Genomic DNA, 14,631 nt, shown 5'->3' with positions numbered 1-14,631 from the left:
ATAAACTTTTGAGTTAGGTTTTGAGTTATGTGTTTTTTTCTTTCTGATGACATCTTGAATTTTTAAAGTCATGAGTAATGTCAAAGTGGGATTTTTTTTCCTTCCATAAGTTCACTAAATTGCCAGGCTTGCTGGAAGAATCTGTAAATAAGCAAAAATCAAGAAAAGCTCTTGCAAGCCATCAGATGACCTGCTCAACTGTGGTGAGAGGCTCTGCCCTCCAAGTCCCCATGGGATAAGCAGAATTTGAGGCCGCATGAGTCAAGGCTGCAGGGGCCAGCTAGCTGTGTGGCTGTGACTGGGCAGTGCTAGGGACAGACAAGCCTTTTCCCATCCAGGGTTTGTCATAGAAAATGCAGGTGTTTTCTGTTTTTAGTCTGAATCTCTTTAAAATTCAATCTAGAAGGCTGGTTCTAAAATCAAGGCAGTGTCCACTGGTCAGATAAATAAGGAGCCCTTTGAGGGTTTGGAGTCTGAATGAAGAAGGTGCCATGTTCCAGCCAGGTTTATAAATAAACCTGAGCCCCATCATTGCAGGTGAGTGATGTCAACCACAGTCACCACAAATTAGAACCTCGGCTCTCTTTTCCAGACAGGTCCCCTCATCAAGCCTGTTCCAACCGGACACTCTTATTTTCACTAACTAGAGCTGACTCCTCCCTCTCTCCCTGCTCCTTCTCGGTGAGTCTCAGCATACTCAAAGCCAGAAATTCTGAGACCAGCCCAGAGTGGCAGCTGCTCTCTGATCTTTGTTAAGAAAAGAAATGTGTCATTATTCCAGGCTGAGGGCTGTTTGCAGCTTTAGCAAAATGCCATAGCTGTGGCCAGTGCCCATTAAACCCCAAAGGAGAGCTGGATGCAGTCAGTGAGCAAAAGGGGCCAGGGCTGATTCCAGAAGCTGTGCCTCAAGTAAAGAAGTATATAAGGTATGGCTTCTGTTCTCACTTTCTGTCATGATTAGCCTACAGGCCTGTAAAGCTGACCCAGGCTCTGCTCTCAACAGGAAAAGGAGAACACAGCCTGGAAGTGTGGACCTGCTCCCAGAGACATCTACAGGCTTGAGTGATAATCAAAGAGCATCAGTTAGATACTATTAAAAGTGTTTTACACATACTACTATAAAGCCTCGATAAACCAATAAAACACATTATCGTGTGTGTGTGTGTGTGTGTGTGTGTGTGTGTGTGTGTGTGTGTGTGTGTGTCTGCACGCATGTGTGTGTACTTGAATGGAACCCATGACCTTGTGCATGTTAGGCAACTGTTCTACCACTGAGCCACACTCCAGGACTAGATGTCATGCATGGGTAAACTGAGGTAATATCATCAATTTTCACTTATGGAATCTCTGCCTGCGCCTCCTCATGGAGTCCCTCAAACTTCCTGGAGTTCAAGGAGGGCAGGGTCCTGGAAACTCTGAAACCCACACTGGCTGAGGCTGCCAGCAGGAGGAGCATGGGCAGTAAGAAGAGTGGGGCTTGCGATCTTGTCTTTAGAATGCATGTCCTGTGGGAACCATCACCCCCAGGCCCCCTTCTCTTTCTCATGACCTCTGCTAGAAGAATGCCATCATCCTATGAATAACAAGGCTGTTTAAAGAAAGCCTACTGTGTGAGAAGGGAGCCCAGCAAGGCTTGAGTGACAGGTACAAAGCTCTGTCTAGGACAGTGGTCTAAAGGAAGCTTTTAGAGTCCAGCCAGAACTGAGGCTGTCAAAGGACCAGGCCCAGATCTGCTGCAGACTTCACCTCCCTGCCTCAATGCTTGGTGTCCTCTCAGCCTGGAATTCCCTTCTCTCTTTGGAAATCTCACCCTCAGTCCCTGTGATTTGGGGACTCTATCATCTCACCCCTCCCTCATCCTCTCACCTTTCCAGCCCTGGGGAAAGCGCTGAGTATCCACATTGCTTTGTACAGAGGCACTCTGCATCATGGTTAGGAAGACGTCTGTCTTCCCATGCCACAAGGGCACTCTCATCTCATCCTCTCCATAGTAGTTTTGTCAAGGGATAAAACAGCCTCAAGTAATCATCAATCATCAGCTCATCCATCCATCCATCCATCCATCCATCCATCCATCCATCATCCATCCATATACGAACCATCCATCCATCCATCATCTCTCTGTCTATCCACCATACATCTAACTACATACCCTATTACCACCCATCTGTCCATGTATCCGTCCGTCCATCCATCCATCCATCCATCCATCCATTCATCCATCCATCCATCTGTATTGCTGTGTCCCCAGCATGGCACCCAACAAGGGCACATGGCAGGAATGAAAAGAAGAGAATGTAATATATGCTTACCCGACTTCTTCTTCCCAATATGCTCCCTGTGTAAGAGAGAAGAAGGATGAGAGAGAGCCAGTCAGTCTTTGTTTGTACTGAGCTGATCCTATTAGGATGCTGACAGTCTCCACCCCACAGCATCCTCAGTGTTAGGTACTGATCTGGTCCCATTAGGATGCTGGCAGTCTCCACCCCACAGCATCCTCAGTGAGTGGATGAATTCAAGCCTACCACAGGAACCCAGACTTCTTCTAAGAAAGACTCCTTCTTTGATTCTGCCTTTATCTGATAAGTGTTTTAGATCCTGGGACCAAGTTTTCTATGCATCTGGGGAGTGGAGAACCTAGGAAAGAGTCTCAGTCTACCTAGCCATCACACTCTTTGTTAAGCTTGGTGGTCGTGGTGTAGAAGAACTGTGGATTAGGGATGCTTAACCAGGTTCCATTGCCTCTTAAATGGTACCATCCTTACCCCACGCACAGTGACTATGCAGGCTGTATGCAGTGAGGCCCTGCAGGGGCCAAGGCAATGTACTCTGGCTTAGTTTATACTTTGCTGACTATGGGTGCCCGTGGGTCTGAAAAGACAGCAGGAGGGAAAGAGGGAGGGAGGTGTCACCTGGGTAAGTCCAGAGACCAACTTACTCTTTGGGAGGATTCAGGTCTTCAGGTCTTGTTTCAAAAAACTGCAGCACCTCATCACACTGAGAGATGTAGGGAGGCAGCTGGATCAGGGCCTAGAGCAGAGCCATGGGTGAACCCGAGGAAGGAGAATGCTGTCCCCAGCAGTTCTTAAACTCAGGCAGGCACTAGGATCACAAGGGATAATCCTTCCTAAAGCATAGACTGGGGCCCATCAGAGCTTTTGATTTAGCAGGCCTATGGTGAGGCCTGAGCCCGGGCATTGTAGCAAGCTTCCTAGTGATGCGGATGTCTTTGTCTTGGAGAACACACACATATGCACACGCACTCGCCCAGATGTATGGAGATAACAGTCTGCTGGCATATGTGCAAACATTACATGTTCATATTTACACGTACATATTTACACAATCCAGCCCTTACTGTACGTACTATTTTGGAAAGTGATGCTTTTACTAACAGTGTGGACTCCATTCATTTCATCTTTACCTACCATCTTCTGCTGTCTGCCATCTCTACCACACCACTGGAGAATATCTGGAATGTATCCAACACATGTCTGAATTTCCCAAGTTGAAGCTATAAATCTCGACGATTCGGATACAGGTTCCCAGACATCTGACAGAGTGGCTCAGGTGGGTTACAGAAGAGCCTGGCTACATCTACTGGTAGGTTGCATGAAGTAAGGTAGGTACAAGGGAGGCCATAGGCATTTGGTCTGTCTGCTGATCTACAAACAAGTAGTCATTCAAGGATTTAACAGGTATCTTCTTCACCCAATGCTAATCACAGAGGAGGCACCATACTGAAAGAACACCACAGTTCTACAAACATTTGGTTAAGGTCCCCTTCTCTCCTAGAGCAGGTCCTGGACAGGAAGATGGAGGTGCAGAATGCTCATGGTAGAGCTGGTTCAGGTCCCTGTTACTATAGTCACAGTGTGTGTGTGTGTGTGGGGGGGTATGAAATAATCTTTTTGTACACTATGAAGATGTGTTTTTGCCAAGGCGTCTTTGATTGGTTTAATAGAGCACTGAATGGCCAATAGCTAGGCAGGAAAAGGTTAGGCAGGACTTCCAGACAGAGGGAGAAAAGGGGGAGATGAATCTAGGCCTTGTGCTTTCTCATTGCACAGAGACTGGACAACAAATGTTATGGCTAGTTTTCCAAGAACTTTACCATTATCTCAATTTTCTCAGGTCTTCTAAAGATGCTATCACCCCCAGATATCAAGAAGCAGTCTAGAGAACATGACACCCACATTCCCAAGAGGTGGGGTAGGTGGGTGGGTGGGTGGCTTTTGGTGGCTTGGTGGGTTATGGATGTTTGTTATCATCTACTTTCTGTCCTTTTGAATTTTTCCTTTAGGTGTCTCCTAGTTGGGACCAGACAGCATCTGGCCCCTCATGTCCAGCTAGTATCTTAGAGCATGCTCACCCATTCAAGGGTCACCCTTGTTGAAGCACATGCCAGCATTTCTTTCTTTGGGCTGAATAACATTCCATTGTCCACGTGCATTGCATTCCTCACATCCATCCATGAACAGGTGGTCTTCTGGCTCCACTTTTTTAGAGGGTAATAGTGTTGTGGTTGGGACCCAGGGTTCACACTAGGTAAGTGTTCTGTTGCTGAGTTTGACCTCAGTCCTGAGTGAGGTTTAGTATGTATGTATGTATGTATGTATGTATGTATGTATGTATGTATCTATCTATCTATCTATCTATCTATCTATCTATCTATCTATGTATCTTTAATGTGCTTTGGTGTTTTGCCATGGGTGTCAGGTCCCCTGAAACTGGAGTTACAGACAGTTGTGAGCTGCCATGTGGGTGCTGGGAATTGAACCCAGGTCCTCTGGAAGAGGCAGCCAGTGCTCTTAACCACTGAACCATCTCTCCAGCTCCTTGTTGATCATTTTAATTTGTCAAGAAGCATCTCCTACTCTGCATCTGGCACTGGGACTGACCTTTGCCAGGTGGAAGGGCCACCCTCTCCTGCTCCACCTCCCACTTTGATGTATTTCCTTTTGCTAATTCTGGGTGGTGAGTGGTCATCCTTCCGCCTAGGATACCTGCTGCCCTGGGCTCACTGTGGGTCTTTACTCTGAAGTCCTGTAACTTTTGCAGCTGAACCACATCAGGGAGTTGGGGTGGGATGCCAGTTGAACTGTGCCATGCCCTGCTGTGTGGCGTATAGACACCTTACATCTATCCAGTCTGTGTCAGCAACAGGCTCCTCAGTAGTACTCTCAAGAATAAACTAATGCTTTCTCTAGTGAGTGAGGCTTTGCTCTGGAAGGACAATGCACTGCTATAAATTGAGCCTTTCTGCCACATTTTTCTCATTTGTTTTCTGCCATGAGTTGGGAATGCTTACGAAGCCCTTGCTGGCACCACACTCAACAACTTCCCAGCTTCCAGAACTATGAGCCAAAAGAAATCTTTCTTCCTTATTAGATATTTAGTTTCAGATACTCAGTAATGGCAAAAGGAAATGAGCTAGACAGGGCTATACTCGGATATCCTGGGGATAGAGGTATGGCTTAGCATCCATGAGACACTGGGATCAATCCTCAGTACCAGCAGGTCCTAGTGGTGCACACCTTTAATCCCAGCACTTGGGAGGCAGCGGCAGGCAGATCTCTGCGAGTTCCAGACCAAGTTGGTCCACATAGTGACTTCCACCACAGCCAGAGCTATACAGTGAGAGAGTCTCAGAAAAAAACAAACCAAAAAACCCAAAACAACAAACCAACAAAACAAACACAAGTGACTGGTACCAAACTCCAAACAAAACCCAAATTATTGTAGAAAAGAGTCCCTCTAGGTGTCAGCCATGTCTGTCTTGGATCAACCCCACAGTCTGCAGTCATCAGCACTGCCACTGTTAGAAATGATTTTTTTCTCTATTGGAGAAGTGACATGTATTCTAGAGATATTCTGACACTCTGGCCCCCGTGTGAGCAGAAGCCAGTGAGGCCATGTCTCACATACATCCTTCACAATGGTGCCCTGGGGCCTAGCCTCTTCCTGAGGGTTTTATAGCTGGGTTTAGCTGGTCTGCTCTCAGAACTTGCTGCATCTGTGTGGGAAACAGCTCAAGTGCTGCCAGACAGACAGCGGGTATTCCAACGAGCCCCACAGCAAGCTGAGTGGCTGTTTATAAGGCCGTGTGACAATACAAGCTCGTCATTGTGGCAGGTTCAGAAGTCGTGTTTTCACTGTGTCTTTTTATAAACATAAGTTCTTAGATGAACTGTGGCCAAATAAATACATATTCTTTGTGATCAGTACATTTTGTGTCTTAAAAATCCCTCCATGCTTAAAAAAAAAAATGGTACATTTACATAATGGAGGACTACTCAGACGTAAAAGACAATGACATCCTAAAATTTGCAGGCAAATGGACAGAACTAGAAAAAAAAAAAAACCCAAAAAACATCCTGAGCGAGGTAACCCAGGCCCAGACAGACAAATACAGTGTGTACTCACTCAGAAGTGGATACCAGACATATAAAGCAAATGACACCCAGTCTACAATCCACAACCCCAAAGAATCTTGAACCCTCTTCCAGAAACAGATGGAAGCAGATGCAGAAATCCACAACTAACCAATGGTCCAAGCTCCTGGAGTACAATCAAAGTGAGGGAGGAGCGATAATATGAACAAAGGAGTCAAGATCATGATGGGGAAACCCACAGAATCAGCTGACCCGAGCTAGTGAGAGATCACTGACTCTGGTCTGACAAATGGGGAAACTGCATAAGACTGAACTGGACTCCCTTAATATAGGTGACACTGTGCATCTGGAACAATATATGAGGCTGTGGGTCCAAGATCTAACTCTAAGGCACAAACTGACTTAATGGAGCTCATTCTATATGGAGAGATACCTTGCCCAGCCTAGACACAGGGGTGTGGGGTGGAGAGGTGCCTTGGTCCTGCCTCAAGGAGATGATGGGACAGACTTAGTAGACTTCCTAGGGGAGGCCTTACCCTCTCTGAGGAGCAGATGGGAGGGGGGGGGACTGGGAGGAGAGGAGGGAGGGGAAACTGGGATTGGAATGTAAAAAAATAAATTACTATAAAAAAGGACAAAAATCCCTCTATGCCTAGAGATGGGAAGATATTTTGTTTTCTAAGATCTTTATAGCACTGCCTCTTGTATGGAAATGGTTCCCCTGTGCTGTGAGACTGTTATCTTCTGCATCCACATCCCCAGTTGGAAACCCGTTATCTGGGAATCCAGTCTTTCCCAATGAAAGGTTGTCTCTGTCATGGCCAACCTGTCCAACATGCAGGGGTCTGTTTCTGGGGTCTCAATTTGTTTCCAGTAGGTTTTTCTATCTGGTGATAATTAAATGAATGATGGTGACTTTACACTAGGCCTGGCAGAGCACTTTCTTGTATTTTACTACACACCCAGCAGCCAGGTTTGGGTACCAGGAGTCCTTGCCTATTTCTACCTGTTGGAGATTTCCATTCTCTACTAAAATTAAGCTCAGTGTGATGGATCCCATTGCCTTAAGTCAGTTCACAATGTCCCTAACAGATGTCTAAATGTTAGGAATAGCTTAAGGATCTTGAAGTGCAGATCTTGTGACACAAGGGACAGTTTCATCTTCTCCAAAGCAGGCAGATCCTTTGATGCTGACACAGGGAATCTGGACAATCAAAATACCAAAATAGTGGCTTTGTTCTTCTGATTTGTTGCAAGGCTCAGCTCATATAACCTAAGCAGTTTCTTCCTTGTGGTTAATTCATGATCTTGGTATCATCCTGCATCCAGGCAGCTGCAGGCAGCTGGTGTCTCTTACAGCTCCAAGTTCTAAAATCTCCTTTTCAGAATAAGATAGCCAGAGGTGTGGAAGCCCAGGCATGAATGCAGCTGGAGCTGGAGAGAAGTGGGTGTGCTAGGGAAAGAACAGGGTAGGATTGTGTGGGCAGCTTCTGGGAAATGTACAGGCAGGAACTGTTTAGCAGGGCAAGGTGACCCCAAGGACCTAAAGTTCTTGCCAGCAGGGCCTGGACAAAGGGATGCTACCTTCAGAATGGCAATTTCAGGCTTTATAGGTTTGGGGGGGGGCACGGGAAACATGGGACTTTCCGCCGAGAGTTGGCAGGTAGTAGCAAAGTGCTTGTCCCTGCCTCCCACCCCTTCTGAAGACGATAGTTAGGAGGGATGAGTTTGTCTGCCTTTGGTAATCTGTTTCCTGTTGAAATACAAAAGCAACTGATGCTGGGTCCTTAATGAGATAAAGGTTTATTTGGCTCACAATTGTGGGGCTGGCCAGAGCCCCTGCCTGTGTCATAACATGGTAGAGAAATGCAGAAGGGATCAAGAGCACCAGATAGTCTTGGTTTTTATAACAGCAAGCTCTTGAGAAAACTAACTCGCTCAAGGTCAGTATGAAGCCCAGTTCTTGCAGGCTCTGCCACCTGCACACTGCTACACTTAAGGTCACATATCCAACACAGGAACATTAGATGAGCACTCTCAATCCGCATTCACATTATGGCACTGAGTCACAATCCAGGCCCGAATGCTTCAACCTCTTGCATTTTCATTTCTTCAGAGACAATAATTGGTACCCAGGGTGTTAAGTCTGGACTCAGCTTGCAAGCCCTTCAACACCATGACTATGAGTTGCTTTGAGGTGCCATTTCCTCATCTACATAACAGGAATATGGAAATCCACCTTGCATAGTCACTGGAGGCATGGAACAAGATCATGTCTGACTAGGAGCAGACAACTCCATCAGGAGTGATTTTCAGGCCTTACTAGATGTCGACTGACCAAGAGGGGCCCATCTGTCCCGACACTGACCTCTTTTGTATAAAAGTTTTCAGATTTATTACAGTATAATTTGCATGCCATAAACTTACTCACTGCAAGTACCAGTTCAGTATTTAGTAAATTACAGAGCTCTATCCTCATCCCCACAATTCAGCTTTAGAACTTTCCCATCATCCCAAACATCAAATTTGCAGTCCATCTCCCCGCCCACGGTTCCAGGGCCCAGGAAACAGCTCATTGATTTTCTGTGCTCATGAACTCGCCCTGCCTGCACATTTTATTCTGTCAGTCACTTTTTGCATCTGGTTTCTTTCACTCAGCATCATGTTTCTGTGATTCATCTAGGTTATAGAATCTACCCACATTTAATTGCTTGATAGCATCAAGTTGTAGTCCGCCTCTCCCATTTGGCTATTATGACTTAATATTGCTAGGAATGTTAGCATCCAAGACTCTGTGCGGACATAAGCTTTCTCTTAGGACAGACCCAGGGCTGACAGTTTCACGGGATGTGTTGAAACAGGTTCTTGCTATGTACCCAGACTGGCCTAGAGTTTTGTGGTCTTTCTGTCTTAGCCTCACAGAAACTGCCCCATTATTTCCCAACATGGTTTCTCATCTTACGTCTTACCAGGATGAGGGCTCCAGTTTTCCCTGATCCTCGCTAACGTCTGGCACAACTGCCCAGTGATTAGTAACAATCTATGGTTCCTGATCCCAAGACTCCACTGGTTCACAATGCTAAACATCTTCTCGTGTGTTTATTATCTATTTATTTAATTTGTTTTTGAAAAAGGCTTTCACTTTGTAATCCTGGCTGGCCTTGAACTCTTTTGTTGATCAGGATGGCCTTGAAATCACAGGGCTCCTCCTGCCTCTGTCTCCTGAGTGCTGGGATTAAAGTCATGCACCACCACACCCAGCTCCAGCTCACATGTTTACTGGAATCCTTGTCCCCTCTTGGGTAAGGGCCCTGCTGGAGTTCTTCCCCACGTCTTTCTATTCTGGATCCTCTTTCTTTCTTCCTTCCTTCCCTCCCTCTCCCTCCTTTCCTCCCTCCTACCTACCTTCCTTCCTTCCTTCCTTCCTTCCTTCCTTCCTTCCTTCCTTCCTTCCTTCCTGATACAGGGTTTGTCTATATAGCCCTGGGTCCTGGAACTCACTCTGTAGACCAGGCTGGTCTCGAACTCAGACATCTGTCTGCCTCTGCCTTCCAAGTGCTGGGATTACCACTACCTGGCACAAGTTCTTGTATTCTCAGTAAGTTATTTACAAATATTTTCACCCTGTCTGTGACATACCTTTTCAGTTTTCTAGTAATGTTATTTGATTGATTGATTGATTGAGTTTTGAGACAGGGTTTCTCTGTGTAGCCCTGGCTGTCCCAGAATTTACTCTGTAGACCAGGCTAGCCTTAAACTCACAGAGTTCTACCTGCCTCAGCCTCCCAAGTGCTGGGATTAAGGATGTGCACCTCTATGCCCAGCTTTTTGTTTTTTTAAAGCAGAGAAGTTTGTCAATAGGTTTGATGATGACTAACTTGACCAAATTTATTTGTTAAGGACTATTACTTTTGATGTCACATTTAATAACCCAGGGTCATGAAAATTTCCTCCATGTTTTCTCCTGGAAGTTTTATAATTTTGGCTCTTTTATTTAGGGCTTTGGTCCGTTCTGTGTAAGCTTGCATATGCGTGTTCACATGTGTGTGTGGAGATGACAGGTCTAACTAGTCATCAACTGCTCACCTTGTTTCTTGAGATGATGTTTTACTGAACCCAGACATCACCAAGTCAGCTAAACTACATGGTCACTGAGCCCAAGATTCTCTTCTCTCCTCCACAGCACAGGGATTACAGATGTGAGCTGTCATATCTGGTTCTTTACATGGGTGCTGGGGATCCAAACTCAGGTTTCCACGATTCAGGAGCTCCTGTGACTCCTTTTGAGTTGGTTTTTGTACAAAGTATAAGATAAAGGCTCAAGTTCATTGTATTTTTGCATGTGTACAGATGCTGTGGGCTGAACTGTGCTCACCTTTCACCCTTAAATCTATATATTAAAGCTCTCACGATGGATCTTTACAGAAGTAATTGAAGATTAAACAAGATCATTAGGGGTGGGCCTTGAGCCATATAAATGGTGTCCTTTTGGATTAGGGTGCAGATACATAAAGATACATCTTGTACAGTCACACACAGCTAACTGCAAGCCAAGGACAAGGTTTGGGAGACCCTGCTAATCGCATTTAGCTTTCAGAAGTGCCAGAAAACCAAGTCCTGCTGTTGATATCTCCAGGTCTGTGATGATTTGTGGACCTGATGAACTATGCAGTAGTTAGCTGTAGCATCTGTTTTCTCTTTGAACTGTCTTGGCATCTTGCTGAGTATCACTTAGCCTGGCATTTTGGAACATTTACTCCTGGTTCACAATGTTGTCCACTCATCTGTGCATGGATCCTAGGGTGGCACTACAGAGTCTGGACTACTGCATCCTTGTAGGGAGTCTCGGAAATGGCAAGTGGGACTTGTCTTTCAAGGTCCTTTGCATTTATTAACACCCCCCCTCCCCACATACGTTGATCTTGTCAGCACCACTGTGGTACTGTAGGGGCGGGCTTTGAGGTCTCCTATGCTCAGGTATTACCCAGTGTCTCAATCGAATTCCTGTTGCCTGCAAGATGTAGGACTCTGAGTTACCTCTTCAGCACTGTGTCTGCCTGCATGCCACCATGCCCCCCACCATTATGATAATGGACTGAACCTCTGAAACTGTAAGCTACCCTTCAATTAAATGTTTTCCTTTGTAAGATTGGCAGTGCTCATGGTGTCTCTTCACAGCAATACAAACCCTAACTAAGACAACCACTAGGAAGCCCACTGGATTTCTACAGGATTAAGTCCAGATTGAAAGAAAATTTTGAAGAATGGCTGCTTTTGCAATTCCTAGTCTTCCAACTTATGAGTACAGAATGCCTTTTCATTCAGTTAGGAGATTTGTGTGTGTGTGTGTGTGTGTGTGTGTGTGTGTGTGTGTGTGTGTGTGTGTGTCAGAGAGAGAGAGAGCGACAGGGTCTCACTATGCAAGCTTGGCTACCTAGAACTATGTAGATCAAGCTCACTTTGAACTCACAGAGTTCTGCTTCTGCCCCAGACTGCTGAATACAAGCGACCACTACCACAGTCAACCTTACTCAGAGCTCTCTGAACTCTGCTTGGCAACGCTTTGGGGTTCAGTGTACAAATCCTGCACTTTCAGTTAAGTACATTTTTAAGGGTTTTACTTTTTTCTTTTGGAAGCTGGTGTGAGCAGAACTCCCCCGCCCATGTGTATGTGGTACAGGTTATATGTACAAGTGCATGGGTGTAGATAAAGGACAGTGGTTGGTACTGGCTGCTTTTCTTGACTGCTTTCCTCCTCAGGTTTTAAACAGGGTCTCTCACAGAACCCAGAACTTGCTGGCTGGCTGGCCTGGCTGGCCAGTGAGTCCCTAGGACCTGCCTGTCTCCACTCCTAAGCTCAGAATTACAGGCACCTAAAATTCTCAGCATTTTAAGTACTCGCTTTGCCAAATTCAGAACTTCATGTTTGCGTGGCAAGCACTTTGCTGACTGAGTCATCTCCCCAGCCGAGTGGAAGTGCCTTCTCCATTCTACTTTTGTCCATAGAGACAACTGGTGACCGCATATGGCACCTGCATCCTGTGATCTGACCATGCTCACCTAACAGGGAAATCAAAGGAAGTGAAAACATGCTTCCTTCCCGACCAGTCCAGTCCAACATCACCAAAAGGCAGGCCTCCCTCTTTTGGCTCATTCAAGGAGCAAGAGGCCAGCTGCTTCATCAATAATAGGGGCTGAATGCTGACTGAAACATCCATGCCCAGGGCAACACCACACAGCCGCTGAAAGTGGATTTGGGTTGATTCTGGAGTAGCACGGGGAATTTGTATGTTTTGTTCTGTTTTGTTTCCCACCTTCCCATGAACATTTGGCACTCAGAAAGGAAAACAAAACAGAACACCCACGAAAGAAGATGGTGTTGGCATCTCAGCTTACCTTACAGTACTCATCAATTGGTATCAGGCGTTTGACAGCCACGTCCCGGATGTGGCTGCGGCGGAAGAGGATTTTGCCTGCAGGAGATGAGATCACATTCAGCATGGCAGGAAGTAGTGACCTGCCCTCTGCACCTGGAGTGGCTGTCTGGGATGGGTATGAATGGTACCAAAATTCCTGGCTGTGCTCAGTATTTCCAGGCTGTACCAGGAGACAGCTTGAGTAGCTAAGGCCAAGCTGAGCTCCACGAAACTCTGCTGCTGTAGCACAATGGCTGGGGAGAATGAGCCTAACGGCTAAGAGCTTTTTAAGTTTCATGAGGCTAGAACTCAGAGCCTTGTTCACACTAAGCACATGTTCTGTGATGGAATTACCCTCCAGACCCATCTCCACAGCAGCAGGTTCAACACTGTAGATGGCACAGTCACTATACATATTTAGGGGCCACACTGTAAAACTATGATATGTGCAATTAAAGTGATCAGGACAACTGGCATGGCCCTCACTTCCAGCATGTCTCATTCCTGTTACAAATATCCAAAACCTCTCTACCAGCTATTTTGAAAAACCTAATCTATAGCTGTCAGGCGTGGTTCCATTCTGTGCTGTCATGTCAGCAGCTATTCCTCCTCTCACTGGTAACCATTCCCACCCTTGTCCAGGCTCTGGTAACCACTACTCTACCTGTTCCTTCCATGAGGTCCCCTCTCTAGCTTCTGCATATGTGTGACACCATGTGGAAGAGCCCCCTGCAGGAAGGGCTCCTCCAAGTTGAGCCTGTGCCACCCGAGACCCTCAGGCTGTGTGGGCAGCTCAGAGTGGAAGCTCAGCCCCCTTTCCTTGCCTCATTCACATCTCTGCTCCTGTCCAAGGGTTTCCTAAACTTGTGTGCTATTTGTTTAATGATTCTGTGCCTTTCTGATCTATCCATGTTTGCAAGAAAAGAAAAATCTAGGAGATAATGCACCAAAGGGTTTGAAGTGCCCCATCTTCTGAGTGGCAGACGACAGGTCATGTCTTCTCTAAGCTTTTCCTAAAGTTTCTATCATATTTATTGCTTCTAGAACCACAAAAAGTCCTCCCACAGAAAAGGGGGACAGTGTTGACAACCTGCTTTCCTCAATGGGCCATCACCATGGGAACTGGGGAGGGAGGGGCAGCAGGCTCTGCTGGTTGTGCTAACATGGAGGAACCCTTCTGGGATTCCGGGCATTCTTCCCAGGGCAGGACTGTCCCCAACCCATCATTTCCAATTCAACTCCAGATTGAGCCAGTGGCCTTCCCAGCCCCAGTCAAAGTGACAATCAAATAGCCTTCCTTCTCATTTTCACTGGCCCCTGCAGGTAGGGCTGTTTGCAATCTCGACTCCACTGAAGTACCACAAGCCTGAGGCCTCATGACTAAGAAGGAATGTGATACTGTGGAGTAGCCCTGGGCAGCTAATGCTTTTGGTAGTTCATCTGTTTCTCAAAGTGGGAGAGGAACCCCCACCTGCAACCAAAACTAATGTGGTCTCATTTGGTGGCAGTTCCCTTCTGCGCATCAGGGGAGGAGAGCACTATTCAGGGTTCTTACTGTAAAGGTAGTAACTGGGCTCAAAGTATTAACACCTAGCATGGCACTACTACCAACCTACAGCACAAGGAACAGACTTGTCTCAAAGCTACCACCCAACTATAGAGTCATCTAAGAGGGAAGCACAGGTAAGAAAATGTCTCCATAAGATTGGCCTGTAGGCATCTCTGTGAGTTCAAGGCCAGCCTGGTCTATAGATCGAATCCCAGGACATCCAGAGCTAGACAGAGAAACCTTGTCTCAAAAGACAAACAAAAAAACAACA

At 46.3% G+C, this 14,631-nt stretch overlaps 1 protein-coding gene across 1 annotated transcript in view; it reads right to left on the bottom strand.

The window, feature by feature from the left end:
* Sh3pxd2b (SH3 and PX domains 2B) overlaps positions 1–14,631 on the bottom strand; it is an 83,279-nt gene that overhangs the window by 28,971 nt on the left and 39,677 nt on the right. The window contains exons 4-6 of the mRNA XM_027425192.1: positions 12,792–12,868; positions 2,939–3,030; positions 2,313–2,338 (exon numbers count right to left, since the gene is read on the bottom strand). Of these exons, the coding sequence (XP_027280993.1) occupies positions 2,313–2,338; positions 2,939–3,030; positions 12,792–12,868 (195 nt within the window). The remainder of the gene's footprint in view (positions 1–2,312; positions 2,339–2,938; positions 3,031–12,791; positions 12,869–14,631) is intronic.

This window comes from Cricetulus griseus, chromosome 7, assembly GCF_003668045.3.
Source record: "Cricetulus griseus strain 17A/GY chromosome 7, alternate assembly CriGri-PICRH-1.0, whole genome shotgun sequence".
Classification (NCBI taxonomy): domain Eukaryota; kingdom Metazoa; phylum Chordata; class Mammalia; order Rodentia; family Cricetidae; genus Cricetulus; species Cricetulus griseus.
Note: the sequence above shows the minus strand (reverse complement) of the source record. Positions and strands in the feature narration are given on the sequence as shown.